The sequence below is a fragment of the Natator depressus genome, chromosome 7 (assembly GCF_965152275.1).
Source record: "Natator depressus isolate rNatDep1 chromosome 7, rNatDep2.hap1, whole genome shotgun sequence".
Taxonomy (NCBI): domain Eukaryota; kingdom Metazoa; phylum Chordata; order Testudines; family Cheloniidae; genus Natator; species Natator depressus.
In genome coordinates, this window is record NC_134240.1 from 62331374 (window position 1) to 62349103 (window position 17730).

Here is a 17730-nt window from a genome sequence, read left to right on the forward strand (position 1 = left end):
CATGCCAAGGTAGGAAATCCCAACCCAATTTACATTCAGCTATGAATTAATAACTGTTAAGCTGATCATAGCAGGAGAAAAGCGATCTGGGTGGAATCCATAGCACTGAAACTGATGTAGCTTGTAAGGTGACAGTGACTGTTGTTTTGTTTGCCATGTCATTATATCAATGAGAAAAAGCAGTATGAGAAACTATAAATTGTTCATTTATTAAATATTTCCTCTTCTTAATTTGTAGGTGTCCTACATTAGTCAAGATTGCAAAGAAATTCCAGAATTTCTAGGAAGAAAATATGGAGGTATTGCAAAAAGGCTAGACCTCAGTTTCAATTTGTTAAGGTATGTGACAATGTTTGGTTTCTCAAGTGCAGTATGAGCAGAATTAGGCTGTGCCTCCAAAAGTGAAATATTTTCCACTTTTTCATATTTTTAGTTGCTATGTGTATGTTCTTTCTATTTGGATGAGGATAAAAAAATACATCAAATTGTCTTAATTGTTATCAAAATACATATTGCTATTTTAAAATAGTGGTACTGTTTTTATAGACCTTTATCTTCTATTTAGCATGTTTAATGCATGTGGAGGAATAATGAACTGATCAGTCTATCAAAAGCTTTTAGCATCAATCCAAATAATACATAATGCAAAGAGTGTATTGTTTTTATTTGCTCTTTTCTGGAGAACAAGCAAAACAACATTTTTTTCTGTGGAAAAAATGGAGAATGAGTCCAACAGTGCTTCACCAGTAGCCAAGTTACAAGTAAGTGTGCTCTCCTTTACCCCATCTTCCTTGCATATTTACAGTTGTGACCTTCAAAGTTCTGGGATATTGTTTTCCCAGATAGTGTGTTAAAATGAATTCATACAATCTAGGCATCAATATATATATTTTTTAACTCTGAAAATAAAACTCTCCTCATGGAGAAGGCCTCTAAAATTTAATTCAACATAGAGAATTCCATAGGATTGTGCAAAAAACCTATTGAAAGGAGACATTTTTCTTTAACCTGCATTGAATTTTACAGCAGTTTTGAATAAAACCCTACTGACTCTATGCTTAAGTTTTACTGGCTGTTGTGTAAAGGTTACACTTTCCAAATCTGGAATTCCACAGTTTACTTTGGCATAAGCAGGCTTTTTTCTCCAAGTGTGGTAATGGTCTTATTTCCATGGGCTTCAATTGGAGCAGACCCTAAGCCTACTTTTAAAAATTGTCAGTTGAAAGCAACACTGTAGTATCTTGTTCTTCTAATAGATACCCTGTTCCACTGTAAACTCTGAAGGACTGATAATGATTTCAGATACGCAAAGATAGTGGAGCAAAATAGGCATTGAAGAACAGTCTGTGCATTGTAAATACTAATGACTCTTTTATAATCTAACATGCTACTTCCTTTCACTGAAGGGGACGTCCTCTAAACCAAAACAAACTGTGAACATAAAACACAAATTGGCTAATAGGCTTGTACAGAAATTTCTGCTGCTTCTTCTCAAAACGCTTCTAGTATTCCTCATGTACGTGTGTTTAATGCTTAAACAACAGGATTACTCTTCTGTTGTTGGATTTACCGAAGTAATGGACCTGGACAAAGAATTTGTTCTTTGTGTGTGGTGCAAGATTTTGAAGAATAATTCCTTTCAAACATTTAGTTTATGCCTGAAATATTTAAGCAGCACTCGTTTGTAATGTAATCTGAAAGAAGATTTTAACAGGAACAAAATGCACTGAAGTTGGCAAAGCATTTGAGGGGGGGGGAAAAACCCCCTCACAATACTCTTGAATAGTATCCTCACTAGGAGGGAAATCCTTTTAGGGAAGAGGGAGAAAATAGATGGTAGACCTCAAATGGACTATGAGGTAAGTATGTTACCCTAAAATCTACCCATTTATTTCCTTGCTCACCTTTGATCTAGGATAGTGATACTTTGTGATACCATTCAAAAGGCTTAATCCTGCAGTGGATGGAATGAAACAGTAATGGCTAAAACTGTGAGGACAGTTGGCTGCTTGCAATGGTGGAAATTATGGCTTACGTTGAGAAGGAAAATGGTTTCTCCTAGTCACTTCTGGCATTAATTTATTTTAGAATCGTAGAATATATTGGGGTTGGAAGAGCCCTCAGAAGGTCATCTAGTTCAGTCCCCTGCTCAAAGTAGGACCAACACCAACTAAATCATCCCAGCCAAGGCCAGGCTTTAAAAATCTTTAAGGATGGAGATTCCCTAGGTAACCCATTCCAGTGCTTCACTACCCTCCTAGTGAAATAGCATTTCCTAATATCCAGCCTAGACCTCCCGCACTGAAACTTGAGACCATTGCTGCTTGTTCTGTCATCTGCCACCTCTGAGAACAGCCTAGCTCCATCCTCTTTGGAACCCCCCTTCAGGTAGTTGAAGGCTGCTATCAAATCCCCCCTCACTCTTCTCTCCTGCAGACTAAATAAGCCCAGTTCCCTCAGCCTCTCCTTGTAAATCATGTGTCCCAGCCCCCTAATAATTTTTGTTGGCCTCCGCTGGACTCTCTCCAATTTGTCCACGTTCCTTCTGTTGGGGGGGAGACCAAAACTGGACGCAATACTCCAGGTGTGGCCTCACCAGTGCCGAATTTTAACAAGAGAAGAGAGAGAATAAGGTTTCCTTGTTTATTACTATTTGAGCCAGGATAGAAATGCAAATTCACACACTTGACACATCATATCTCAAGTGTTGATTGTATCATTATAGCATATGTGACAGGGTCGGGAGAGATGGATATAGAAGAGTGATAGAAGGCAGATGTATTAGCCCCAGGTTGAGTAGGTCCCTTTTCCCTGGGTAAGGTAACAGGGAAGGTTCCAGAACACTCAGGAACCTTCTGGAAACAATTAAGACAGACAGGCTGATTAGAACACCTGCAGCCAATCAAGAAGCTGCTAGAGTCAATTAAGGCAGACTAATCAGGGCACCTGGGTTTAAAAAGGAGCTCATTCCAGGTTGTGGTGTGCGTGTGAGGAGCAGGGAGCAAGAGGCACTAGGAGCTGAGAGTGAGAACGCGTACTGTTGGAGGACTGAGGAGTACAAGCATTATCAGACACCAGGAAGAAGGTCCTATGGTGAGGATAAAGAAGGTGTTGGGAGGAGGCCATGGGGAAGTAGCCCAGGAAGTTGTAGCTGTCGCACAGCTGTTCCAGGAGGCACTCTAGACAGCTGCATTCCACAGGGCCCTGGGCTGGAACCTGGAGTAGAGGGCGGGTCCGGGTTCCCCCCAAACCTCGCAATTCCTGGTCAGACACAGGAGAAGTTGACCTGGACTGTGGGTTCACGAAAACGGCCAAACTGAGGGCTGCCATGAATCTACGAGGTGAGCAAATCTGCCAATAAGCGCAAGACCCACCAAGGTAGAGGAGGAACTTTGTCACACGTAAGACAGAAAATGTGTTTGTGGAAGTTCATAGCCTTAAGTGATGTGCATTTGGTGGGGATGTCATGGGCTTTGGCTGAAGTAGTTTTAAACAGGGAAATCTTTTCATCCTACTTACCAAACTTCATTTGCTTGAAGAACTGACAATGCTGTAGTATAGTGAGGTATTTTCTGATTTAATAATAGTGATCTTATTAGAAAATGTAAAAAGCCTGATTTGGTCTGCTTAAAAGCCATTTTTTGGGAAATGCGGAAGGAATGATAAGATACAGAAAGTTTATCTATTGATATAGAGGGACTTAGTTGGATTGGGCGGGAGAAACAGTCGGTCCATGGAAGACTGGAATGGTATTACATCCAGTCAAGGGATCATAATAAAGATTAGGGGAGATTTGTGTTCTGCTGGCAGTTTAATTTTATTTCTGTCTTGTAATTTATGGCCGGGTGCCTTCACTTGGGATAGTCCTCTTTTTTTTTTTTTTTTTTTTTGTATACAAATCTAAATAACCGTTCTTGAACTTTGCATTTTGACCATTGAGAGGTTATTGCATCAGAAAAGGAAACATCCCATATCTCTTGTAGAAATGGTTGATATAACTGGAATGGTGGTTACCATCTGCTAGACAGTTAACTACATGAATGCTTGCAAATTTATAGGATTTTTTTTTATAAAGCATTTGGTGGGCATTAAAAATTATAGGATGGGGAGAAAACAAGAAAGAGATCTGATAGGAGAAAACTGTTAATTCAGTTTATATTGCGAATGAAACAAATGGTACTATGTGTTCTTTTAGGGCCCAGTCCTATTTTTACTGATGTCAATGGAAGCAAGGCAAGGCATAGCTTGCTAAGGGATCATCCTCACAGTAGACAAGATGCCTTAAGTATTACGTGGCCAAAAAGGGTGATAAAAGAGGTCTCTCAATCTAGCAATAAAAGTAAGACAACTTCATTGATGCATTACAATAGGAAGCTTTGTTTTTAAAAACTAAATTACTTGCAATCACATCTTATTTAACATCACTATGATAAATTTAGTCAGTGAAAAATAGCATTAAGAGAAAAATATCTGTTAAATATAATGATGCTTGCAGCAATTTTCTGCTTTATCCTCTGAGTGGATTATGCACTGCTGTTTGACCAGGTGACATTAGATTGCCAGAAGCAATGGTACAGGTTGCAGACTTGTGATTTCTGGCATTGGATTCTCCTCTAGCCTCTTACATTCATCCAGGAAATATAACTAACTTTGTAGGAGGCTAGGTTTCTAATATACTGCGTAGATATTGCAAAATGGCTTTTAATATGGTGAATGGAATACATTAGATGACTTGTTTCTTAATAGAGAATATTGTGGCTTCTTGAACAGTTTTATCAGTGCATTGTGCAGGTACCGACTGGCAATATAAATAACTTCATAGCAGACATGAAGACAGCAGGTAGGTGAGTGCCTCAATTAATTGTTTTTGAGGCCTTTGATGAAGTAACTACAGAGTCTATGCTGTCAGTGAAAAGTAGCTGAAAACCAACTGGTGTTGGTGACTGACAAACATGATACATGTAAAGAAGTAGGGAAGGATCAGCCATGCATGCTGATTTGTGTTAAAGAATGGTAACTCAAAAAGTAGCTGTGAACAGAACTTTACTTGCCACTATCATGACATCTGTTGTGCACATCTCTTGGACATAATAGTTAATGAGATGCACAAAATGCAGTTACTTTCCATTCTTTCCTTTGGTTCTTCTCAATTCTGATTGGGATGACAGACCTGTTTAGGTCATAATTAAAAAATTAATTCAGATCAGTTCAGCTGACTCTAGAACGTTTTTAAGAATGAGATAACACATTATTAAAGATCCTTCTGATGCTTGGCTGGAAATAAGCTTCTAACTCTAGGTGGTGGTTCTTTTTGTTCTGACATTGGGTTTTTAAATTTCCTATATGTTCATCTGGACTTGAAATTCATACACTTAGAGTTGGGGATGACACTGCTAGACTGGTATGGGCATCTTCTGTCATATAACCTGAGTGGGAGCCATTTTGAATCTGTGTCGAGGGGTGGTGCGAGTGGTAGAAAGGATTCTTCAGTTTCTAGCCTTAGAAATGAGCTATTTCCCCCCCACACTAATGTTTAAATACTCCATTTTGCAGCAAAACAGGTGTTAGTCATGGCTGCTGAATGAGAGCACAATAAACCCTGTTTTTTGTAGGACACTTTAGAGTCCACAGTTCTCATAATATGTAGAAAGCGAGTGTACTAGCCTTTATTTGAGACTGAAACAATGTAGGGGGCAATAGCTGAAATGCAAAAGTAATGAGGCATTGTTTGTTGAAGAGATGACAGCTGGCAAGCTTCACTGAAGTGGGTTTGAAGGAGGGTAGTTAATTGGGGGAGCTGGAAGCAAGAAGTTGCCCGTCCTGTAAGGGTTTTCCTGAAATAAGCAGAGAGGATATAATAACAAGGAAGATGAGATGTCGGTTGAAGTGCAGGGACCTGTAGATAGTAACCATCCATCGTGTGCATTTTATCAGCTTGAAGAGAGGGGGGAAAAAAAAAAAGATTGGAAGTTTGATTTACTGTTTCAGCTGAGTCTGTCTGCTAGTTTTCTCTCTCCACACAAAAGATTAAATGGATTTTGGTGTTTGGGTGACACACATGATCTCTGTGGGTGCCATGTTAAGCTAAATAATATTGCTGGCTGGCTAATTGAGAAGCCAGTCTAATTCTTTGCTCAGTGTTTGAAATTTGTGGATGAGCTGGGTGGGCATGTATGCAAAAATATATCCCTGAACGCTTTGGCCCTGTGGAGTGTCCTATCCGTGGGCTATGGTGGGGAGCAGGCAATTCTTTGCCTATGTGCTTCTCTTCTTGTCTGCATTTATGTGAAAGTTCAAGCTAGAATCTGGCCCGCATTTGAGGGCACATTCTTCTTAGCTCCAAGGAGGATTTTATATTTCTGCCCTTTTTCCATCCTGCCATTGTTGCAGAAATAAGAGACACAGAACAGGGAGATGAACAACATAAGTTAAAAAAAAAAAAAAAATCAAGATAAAGCATGACACTTTTTTTTTTTTTTTTTAAAGCCTGGAGACTGATCTTTATAGCGTTTAGAAATGTTTAAGAAAATGCACTATTGTTAAAACTTTTTGATGGGTTTATTTATAAGGTAGAGAAATATTTTCACCGTAATTGGGTAACTCTTAATAGTAGCAATTGCATATTTATCAGTGTGAGGGGCTGTTATTAATGTAGCTGTCATGCACAAACACATTTCTTCATTAAATCCATTTAGTATGTGCATTATTCGGTCTAGAATGTCACCAGGACATCAAAGCCCCCTTAGGCATAAGAGCACAGTGCCCTGCTGTGGCTGCAGAAAGGGCTTGATCAATAAATGTAACATGTTAATGCAGAGCAAATAGAATAAAAGATTTCTTTGACAAGACATGAAAAATCACCTTGTGGCAGCTGGCATGGTGATGCCATTTCAGCAGAGACACTAGCAAAGTTGATCTGACAAGTAAAGAGGAGAGATGATGGTTATAAGGTGCTTTTGTTTCAAACTTCTTTCTTGACCTGTCAGGATTTGAAGGAGCCTGAATGGCCCTTTTTTGTCATGTGAAAATTGTAGACTTAGGCAGTTATGAAGCAGTTATCTCTTCTCAAATTGTGAATGCTGCTATTTAATTGATTCACTTAGCATTTGAAACTGTCACGCATTAATAATTGCTAAATCCTGTAGATACTGCTCCAGTGTGTCATGCTTAAATGTGTAGTTATCAGAAAATTAATATCCTTAATGAACCGGTGCTTTCCAACTAGCATTGCATGAAATCTCTTATGCCCTTTCATTTGCTGAAGGTATATCAGCCAGTTTTTAGAAAAACTCCTCCTGACACTTTGCGCTTTTTTTTTTTTTTTTGATGCCCAACAAATGCCAGCTTTGCTTTGGGTACATAGTGTGCTCAATGACAATAAATATAGTAATTATACTGGAGTTAGTAATTAACATAATTATAGTCAATTACGACAAATAGAGTGCAGAGCTAAATAAATGAGAGGGGAGAAATTAGTAAGCTAATTGATTTATCTTACATGCTGCTGCTCTTGCAACTGGCAGTTGCAGAGTTTTCTGAAGGAAAAAAGTATGGTTTACAAATACCAGATTCTGTTTTAAAGTTGTGTTGTGTCTCTTTCCCACTCCTTTCCCATGCTTAAGTGAAAAAGATTGAAATTGGAGAAGGGGAAATTGCTGTTTATCTGCATCAGACTGAACATTGAATCTAAAACAAAACGTGTGCCTTAATTTTTGCAGTTGATAATTTATAATTTTTCTTAGTATTAAAGAAAAAAACGTGACCTCTGTATCTACACAGAAGAAAATGCAGCTGTACTCACTGGTTTGGTGGTGGATTATTTTAGTCCTTTAGGTGTGGCTTGAATTTAGATATACACTTTTGCTCTTGGTTTTGTTACTTTTTGGTTCTCTCTGATCAGTACTGCACAACACAGAGTAGCTAAAGAGAGAACTTGAATCTTTATTCAAGCAGTCAAAATGTGCTGGTACAATATGCTCTCATTTATCCATTCTTCAAATAAAATGCTGTTCAGACAACCATTTGGACCACAACAGACACACAGTATTTTAATTTATTCACATTATAATTTCCTGTTTATAGACTATTTATACTGTGTTGGCTGAAATAAGAGTATTGGAAATAGGTGGTTTAATGTGTTCCACTTTCCTGTTTTTTCTTTCAAGCAGTTTATTATAAGAGAATGAATGTATTTAAGTATGGAAGATTGTGTATAACTATTCTGATTTTTAAAATACTTAACAGTAACATGATATTTTTTATAAAGCAAGGAGTGCCTTTCTGAGATGAATGGTTTTAAAATACCTTGTTTAGAAGTTTTAAGCTTAAAAGGGTACAGCTCTTTAAAAATTGACTCATATACACTGACCCCACCAAAGAGATTGTTACACTAGAAAAGTAATATTAACTATGCAAATGACTAAGTAGCATCAGAAACCTATTGTGCAATCTGTCCAACTTAAATGTGTGAGTTTTCATTTAGAAGTGTGGGCAGTTACTTAAACTTTATTCCTGTGCAAATATTGCATGATCGTCTGAAGAATTGTGTTTTTAAAAAGCATTAAAATGCTGTCAGTGTCTTGGAATCATTAAATGTACACTAGGAATGTTTAGCATGGTCCTTCTTTACATTCAATTAATTGGGAAATCAATTTGCGAAATAAAATATTTAGTCATAAACTTTTATTTTGTTTACATAGGGAAGGAGTCATTTACATTTACAATTTACAGACTCAATGGTCTTTTAGGTGAAGTCTCACCTGTTTATTAAACAGTATAGATGCAGAAAGTCTCTCTATTAAGAATAATTATGAACTAGTTTTTATCCTATTCGATGGGACTAAAGACCAATCTGGTAATGGTTCACACTTGTATGTTAAGGTGAAAAAAGAGCTGTTTATCCTAAACTTCATCAAGTTTGTGCACATTAAGTATGTGCATCTGTTGGAGTGGAGGGAAAGAACTTCCAGGTTTTCTAATAACTGGTATAATTTTGATCTGCAATATTTATTCCAATATTAGTGGTTGATAGAACAGATCATGGGATATGTCCTTTTTATTTTTGTCTTTTTTTTTTTTTTTCCCCTTCCTCTTTCTGACAAGCCGCATTTCACGAGGGAGTAGATGTGATCTGGATGATGTAGGAGGGAAGTCTCATCTTTTAAGTTGGGCTATATTTTTATTTAATTATTTTTACTATAAAAGATTACTTTGTCTTAATATTCTGTAGCTTTAGAAATAGTTGAGTTAAATACCATGTATGCATTCTAGTATTTGGTAAACTTAAAACTTGACTTTGAAAGTTGTCTTTTTTGGAAGTATTTTTTGCTTGAATATAATAGACATGTAGCTTACACGCTTGTGTGTGTGTGTTGTTTTTTTCTCTACTGTGGATTACTTCTAATAATTAGTGTACTGTTGGTCCACAGAGCAACTAAACCCACAATACAGTGCAAATTGTATTTTTATATCTAACTTTAATTTCAGCTGACCACTCCAGGCATGTAAATTCTTCCTCCCAGCTCTCAAAATATGCATAATAGATAGGTGAAAAAATAAAACTTACAGTATGAAATATTTAATTTCTATTTGATAAAATGTCACTATATCACATGTATCTTTTGAAATCCCAATAGAAGCTCTTGTCCATTGATCCTTGCTTGCCTTTTAATGGCCACACAGTCACAAACTGGCAACAGACTGTGAAAATGCTGTAGTTTATACATCCCCGACCCCCAGTGCTGGCCATTATCCATTGATTTTTAGTGTATGTGTCAGATCAGAAGCAAAGAATTATATTCTGTCTTATATTCTCTCAAGAAGGTTTAACATTGTGGAAAGAGACATCTTGAAGCATATCACATTCCAGAGTTGGGGTGGAAGCTGGTTTTGGAGATTTGATTTTTTTTTTTTTTTTTTTGGGTCACTGTGGATTTTACAGGTTTTAGTAGAGAATTCTTGGGAGGATTATTAGGGCTTTAGGTTTGCCATAGCAAAAATGTTAACCTCTCTTTCCCCCCCTGACATATACACACAGTTATGACGTTTTAAAAACTAAAATAGTGAAAGGTCATGGACCTGAACCACTGTCTCCTTTAAAGTCAATATTAACATTTCATATATGGAGGACTGGATTGTTTTGGGAATATAGAGCTTTCATCTCTAGGTTGTTGGTTCAAATCTGAAGTAGCAGTAAAATCATGGTCCTCATTGAAGTTGAAAGTAAAACTCACATATGACTTCATGGGAGGCCAGGACTTCACTCTAGAACTGTAGTGACAAAAAGCTGTTGAGATGGCTGTTTGATGGCCTATGGGAAATGACTACAGTTCCTAGTGGACAACTGTTCACTCCAAAACTACCACTCCATTTGCCAGTAATCAGCAACTGTATTGGTTGGCATTCTCAGAGGTGGCAAGGATTAAACAGGCCATCAAGGAATGAATTACCTCTTCATCTCAATCTGGTCCCCTGAGGTTGTGATCGAAGTATGTTGCCAGAGTGATGTCGGGAAGTTAACGGTGCTTGTACTGGACCTGTTCTTTGGCTAAAAGGAGACCACCTCTCTCTAGAGCGCTCTCATGTTTGGCACCTGGCATGAGTGCTAAAACTAATAAACGTAAAACAAAAAACATCAAAACCTTCAGGTTTTTTTTTTTTTTAAAGGATAGGGTTTATGAAAGACTTTTTGACTAAGAGTGCTTGAAGAGGAACAGAATCCATGACTCCTTTTAGTGATGTTTATTGTGGAATACTGGTGAATGTGGTGAGATGCACACCAGTTAAACTGCCAGAGTGTATTACCACCTGTAGGAAAATGTGGGCACTTGTAGTTGTGTATAGTGTGTGTATTTGGACTGGTTTTGTCACTGTTTTAGGAGTGATGTCAGAGACTCTGAAGTAGCATCTTGACCACTCTAGCTTGATTGGCTAGTGGTTGTGAGGCTAAAGAGGTTTTTTAAATATATGGTACAGATCACTAGTGTAGACAGGATACAAAATTTGGCCGTTCTAGAATTATATGACCTATCTTCCTAATTTCTTCCCCTTTTGTCCCTTCCCCCCCAAAAACCAACAAAAACCCATCACTCTTCTGTCACTGCTGTCCTGTAACAATGGTGAAGAATAGCTGAGGGAGTTGTTCAGTGTTAGATTGCAAGAAACTTCACTAGAAGGAGGAAAACTCTGTTTATCCCTAAAGCCTTTCTCTTTCTCAGCTTCACTGCAGAGCTTCTGCCCATATCCTTCCCCCGCCATGTGCCTGTCTAGGTTCCTGCTGCAGATTTAAAGAAATAGTACACACGTTCTCACCACCAGTAGGAGGAGGAAGGAATTTCTGCCCCGCCCCTCCCAATTGCCCACTGAATGATTTCACTATGAAAACAAGTTGTTGGCATTTGGCATATAAACTCCAGTACGGCTTCTGTCAGTGCGTTGTTTGTGTGCTTTATCTATGTGGTTTTGTCTGGTTGATAATACTGTTTTTGCAATCTTGTATATTACATAAGTCATGTTGGAGAATATTCTTTTTCCATTAGGTGAGGATTTTTAACCTATAAAAGTACAGGAATACCTGTGTCATGGATGTGCGAAAGGCAGTGCATTTTTCAAACTAAGGAGGAGTCAGCATGTCAGATGGGGGTGGGTGTGTGTGTATATACCTGTCTTTAGGGTCATAGGTAATATAGTGTTATAGCTCGGTGCTGAGCTTTCACTGAACAGATGCTGCCAGTCATGTGAAGTTATGTCCTTTTAATTTAGTCCTCTTGTTTCATTTTTTGGTCAGTCAGAGGCTGAGCTGAGACTTTTAAACTCATTTTGTATCTGGGCGGCTCTGTTTCAGAAAAGAATGTCTTTGGCAGAGTTGGAAAATGAGCTGTCTACTTATCTAGATATCTCCTTTCCTTATAATAGTTGTGTTTTCTCCATTTTAACTCTCGTACCTGCTGGAGGAAGGGTAACTGACATGCTTTATACAACAGAGCCCAGAAAGCTGCTGCATTTTCAGATTGACAGTTTGGTAGCTGGCATTTGATTTTTTTGATATGCTGAAAAGAGGTAAAAGCATAAAAGTAAATCAAAAGTTAAATAATGCAAACTATTGGATATTTTCTATTGGATATTAGGAAAAACTATTTCACTAGGAGGGGGGTGAAGCACTGGAATGGGTTACCTAGGGAGGTGGTGGAATCTTCATCCTTAGAGGTTTTTAAGGCCTGGCTTGACAAAAACGTGGCTGGGATGATTTAGTTGGGGTTGGCCCTGCTTTGAGCAGGTGTTTGGAATAGATGACCTTCTGAGGTCTTTTCCAACCCTAATATTCTATGATTCTATGAACTACACAATGGAGAGGGCCTCATCCAAAGCCCATTGAAATCAAATAGGCTCCTTGTGACTTTAGTGGGCTTTTGAACTGACCCTTAAAGTGCTTAAGTCTCCAACTGCACAAGAAAACATAGGGTATGTCTACACTGCAGTGTAAGCCCATACTTGAGTCCAGGCCCAAGCATAACTTCCCTTGCATCTACACTGCAATTGTGCTGACCCAGGGTCCCAGGACCCTACAGGGCTTGAGGGTCCAAGCTTGATTAAGCCAGGATCCAGGTCCAAACCCTATTGCTTTGCAGTGCAGACACAGCGCCTCTTGACTCAGGTCCCTGAAGTCCGCCAGAAGTATCCCATGCTTCCATGGGACGACTTCCTTAGTTCTCTCTTTCCCAACAATCTGCAATCCACTCTTTTGAAAAAGGAAGCCAACGCCTCCTGTTTGAGAGCAGCAGCAGCTCAGGTCAGTGTTAACCCATTCTCTTCTATTCTGATCTGGCAAACACATTGTCAGAGAGCCTCGTGGATTTGCAATAGAGCACTAACTGATCAAGCCTTTTGCAAAGCAAAATGCTTCAAGCTTCCTGTAATGTGCAGAGTGGGCAGTAAAATTTTCCCACAGTGCATTATAGTGCTAGGGCTATAGCAACCATATTTTGTGTGTTTGTGTGTTTGGCGGGGGCACTAGGGACTCTGGGATATGATGATTTGACTTGGGTCTGCATGCTGCAGTGTGGACACCAAAGCCCTAGATTCAAGAGTGGGTTAAAATAGTCTTAATGTTAAAACACAATGTAGATGCTCAGGCCCATGGTTCCTTAGTATGGGTCAGCACACTCAAGTCCCACTAACCCTGGGCTTACACTGCTGTGTAGACATGCCCATAGTGACTTCCAAACTCTGCTAATAGAAGCTGGCATTTGGAAGTGTGACCCTCTTCAGTTAAGAGCCTGTACTTATAGAAAGTTTAAGGGACAGGGTGGAGCATTAAACCGGCAATTTGAATAAAGGACAACTTTAATTATGCTTGTTCCAAATAATCTAGCACTGGACCACAGCACGTTTTGACAGAGTACCTGAATGCAGTTTTGACTGCAGTAACCAGTTCATACCACTGTAAAAAGATGGAAAATGGTACCTAGGCCTGACCACCAAAAAGGAAGGCCCCATATGTGTGACGGACAATTAAGAGGTGATGGATTGGACTTGTGAGGATGGTACCAAAAATATGAGCAAAGACCAAAAGAGGAAAACCAGTAACTCTTGGTTCGGTGTTTCTTTTTAATTAAACAGTTATTTGAAAACTCTCTCGTTTCCTGTGACTGAGGATGGATGGGTTTTTTAAAGCAAACAAACAACCACTAAACAAAACAATCCATGAGAGGGATTTTTAGAAGTGGTCAGTGTTGGCAGAACTCCCTGCTCCCATTGAAGTCAATCTGCCAACACTGAGTGCTTTTGAAAATCCTACCCATTTCTAAACTATGACTAGCAGCATACCCCTCTTATGGTCAAATTCTGCCATGATGTAGTTACACTGTATAACTGGAATGGGTTTGTGTAGGATACAAGTGAGTCCTTGTTCTCATCTGTGGCTGTTTCATTGTAGATTAGAACTTTTATGAATGGCTTAGTTTGCATTGAATGGTGTATTGATTTGTAAAATCAAAGATGAGTTCCAACAGCATTTTCTGGTGTTAAGTATATATACTCAACTCTTCTCACAATTTGTCCACGTTACTGTATGCACCATTTTGAAAGTTTAATTTGTACCTATGCAATAGTTAAATGCCTGTACTATGGGAGCAGAGAGAGAGATGGGATGAATTTAAAGAAATTATGTCAGAAAGCATGTTTCTTCAGATGTCTAAAGATTTCTGCTCCCCCTTCCGCCATTGAGTCCAGTCCCTGCAGATATGTCTTTGCCTCCATTTAGCAGATGGAATAGTTCTGGAGGTGCATGTTGCATGTTAATGTAGACCATAGCAAGACATAATCATCTGTAAGGGTAGACATTAATTTCAGAAATGTGAACTGCCTTTTCCACAGAATGTTAGTCTGTGATTGGACTTGTCGACAGGGAACTCAATGTATAAATTTAATAGAAAATCTGACTTATATTATTTGCTTTTAACACATTTTTAATAAATTAAGGTCTATTAATTCAAAGGCTGATTGTACACACTTTTTTCTGAGATCTGTGTGCTTGCGGTGATCATGAGTCAGTGTTTCACAATCTACCAAAGTGTGTGTTGTTTCACTGTGAGCATGGTTTTATGTGACTTCAAAAACAGATTTTTAAAAAAATCATAAGTGCTTGGGAGCATCCAACCACTCTTTTGGAGTAACAACAATTTTTTTTGCTGATCATACAGAAACTGATATTGGAAACCTCCTTTTATAAGCTTTGTGGTATGTTTTTGTTTTTGTTTTTTTTTAAAGTAGGAGTGAAGAGTTGAAGGAGTCTCTGCTGTTGGGCCTAAAATTTTTTAAAGCATACAGACTACAAATGGCAGAGTTGTATTCAAACCATATTAGACATGGTGGGTCCAAGATTGATTGTCCTGTTCCTCTCCAGGGCCAGGTTTAACATTAGCATTATAATCTCATGCGTTAGGGCCCTGGATTTTGGAGTCAAGAGATCACATTGGAATATCAACTTTAAACCCCCTTCCCCCCAAAAAAAACAAAACAAAACACTTTTTAGCCCTCTTGGTTGTGAGAAAAAGCTTGAAAATATAAGTGGAATATAACTGATGCACAGAGATCTACCTGCTTCTGTAGATAACTTGGAACAATAATGCTGAGGTGTAAACTGCACCATGCATCTCAATTGGGTGTTGAATCCAAGACCTTTTGCTCTGAGGCAGAGGTGATGTGCATATGGGGGGGGCACGTGGGGTCGTGTCCTGTCCCCCTGAGATTTCTGCTAGGGTGGGAGTTGGACTGAGGTGGACGTGCCTGGGAAAAGCACTGGCACCTAGCGCTCCTGCTGAGCCCTGGTTGAAGGTGTCTGGAGCAGGGAAGAGAGACCAGTCTGGCAGCACAGCAGTTTGTGCCAGAAGGGGACAAGGAAGTTGGTTGTGCCAGAAGGGGCACAAGGAAGCCCACTGAGCCCCATCCCTTCCTCACCTGCAACTGTGGTTACCAATGCTCGGCAGTAGGTGTCTGGAGCCCACTCCGGCCTGCGCCATACCCTCAGCAGGGAGGCGATGTGGGAAGTAAGTGGGGGAAGGAACCGTGAGGGGCAAGATGACAAGGTGGTGCCATCTTAGAGCAGGTGTTGGAGATGCAGTGGGAGTGGGAAAGGCCAGACAAGCAGCATGGGGCAGTTGTGTCCCCCCCCCCCCCACTATCAAGAAGTTACTTGTTACTTCTGCTCTGAGGGCCCTGCCAGCACCACCCCAGCAGAAGACTGTGCCTGGCTGTAGGAGACTAGTTTGACTCATCCATTCAATCACGTACACTGGCAGCTGCCAGTGTACGTACTAGGGGCACAGATACTGCCTCTCTGAAGAGGAGCCCCCTTCTGGGGAAGGTAGGCCCCACCAGCTACATGGGACGGGGCAGGGCCATGCCCTGCGGATGGCGCTATGGGAAGGTGAAAATACGGGAAAGGGTATATTATGGTGTACCTGGGGTCCTGATTCAACTATGTAGCATTAAATAATAAGTGTTGCTTTGTGGTTAGAGTATGGTAGAGCATGGGAGCCAAGATTCCTGTGTTCTATTCCTATCTCTGTATCTGACTGCACAACCCAGGGCAGTGAACTTAACCTTTACCTACCTGCAAGATGGCAACAATGCTTGTCTGCCTCTCGGAATAATTATTTGTAAACATGACGAGGCTGAGAGAAAGGCATTATAGAAGAGCAAATATACGGTTTTAACACTCCCCCCCCCCCCCCAGTGATGCAGTTGGAGGGTTTAATTAGACAGTTCAGAATTCTGGAACTAGTTGTTAGTTTTCTGTTGCCATAGGATTCCAACACTGTTTCTATACCTACATATTATTTTACATTGTAGACAGTATCTGTCTCAGATTGTATGGAGTTCTGGAATAAGAAAGAAACTACTATGTGTGCACAAGATTAAAGTGGAGTGGATTTCTTTTTTTTTTTTTTTTTTAAATGGAAGGATTGTTAGATAGTTTGCTCCTGGAGAAATGAAAATTAGCTGGTTAGTTGAAAAGCAGTGTGTATATAGATTTGCCCCTTTTATGCTGAGCTCCTTGCAGCTGAGGAAGGCTGCTGCAGATACTGTGCCACTCTTTCTCATGAGAGGTGTGTGTGTTTGGTAGGCTGCACGTGGCTGTTGCCCAGGAGGATTGGGCACAGCGATTCTCTTCCATCAACATGTTTCAGATTTTTTTTGCCTTTTTAAGTACTATTTTGTCACATGTTCAGTGAGAGGGGCTTGAATGACAGCCCTAGAGAATGAAGTCTTCTGTTTACTCTCAGAGTAGGTACAGCATGTACTACAATTGTACAAGGTTTCATATGCTGTCCTATTGAAGTGTGTCAACCCTGGTCTGGAAGGACCAACCTTGGAATAAGAGAGAGTAGTTCGTTTCCTGGCTTATTCACAGCCTTCTGTTCTGCAATAAACTTATCAACATGGCTGTCTATTAGTGCCAATTATAATGATAGCTTTTGTAATGTGGTCACATGTCAAATAGGAGCTTCGATGGTGATTATCAACACGCTTTACATAGGCCACCGAATAGCCATCAGATGTTAAATTGTGATGATTGATTGCTAACCTTGGTTGGCTTGGAGGTAGAGGTTCACATGCATTTAGATGACTGAGCAAAAGCATATGAATCCCTAAATTGAAACAGCAAATGAATGCATTACCATCTGGATTTTTTTGCTCATGGCTTGGTTCACTTTACTTTTATAGCCTTGTTACTGTTTTGTTTTATGTTTGCATTCCATTGACATGTTTTTCCCCAGTGTGATATGTCGTTTTGTGTGTGGATCAAATGGAGAGAAAGGAAGTGCAAAAGCTGGAATGGGTGTGAACAGAGAAGTATTTCCTTATATGCTCTACTCCAGGAAATGAAGGGCCTTATTGTGTAGACCAAGTCCTTTAAGTCAAATGATATAAACTGTGTTTTTAAAACTGAGCTTTCTTTGTTGTTGTTTGCCTTATTCTGCACTAATAGATCACAATTCTGGGGATGGGGAAATAACTAATGCTCCCTTCCATCCAGGGACAGAAGTACAGTGGGAGCAAATATGTGTGGGGGGAGGGGGGAGAAAAGGGCAGGGTATGGAAACTGGTATATAGCTATTGATGTGAGAGAACTAAGTTAGGGTCACTGTCACTCTGTCTGGAATGACCATGTGATACTTCCCCTCCTTCCCCCTGCTAATTGATGCATCTTATTAGTGGGCAAAGACA

At 39.6% G+C, this 17730-nt stretch overlaps 1 protein-coding gene across 1 annotated transcript in view; it reads left to right on the plus strand.

The window, feature by feature from the left end:
• The window catches only part of LRMDA (leucine rich melanocyte differentiation associated), a 937287-nt gene that overhangs the window by 6008 nt on the left and 913549 nt on the right, over nucleotides 1–17730 (plus strand). Inside the window, exon 2 of the mRNA XM_074958646.1 lies at nucleotides 239–339. Within this exon, the coding sequence (XP_074814747.1) occupies nucleotides 239–339 (101 nt within the window). The remainder of the gene's footprint in view (nucleotides 1–238; nucleotides 340–17730) is intronic.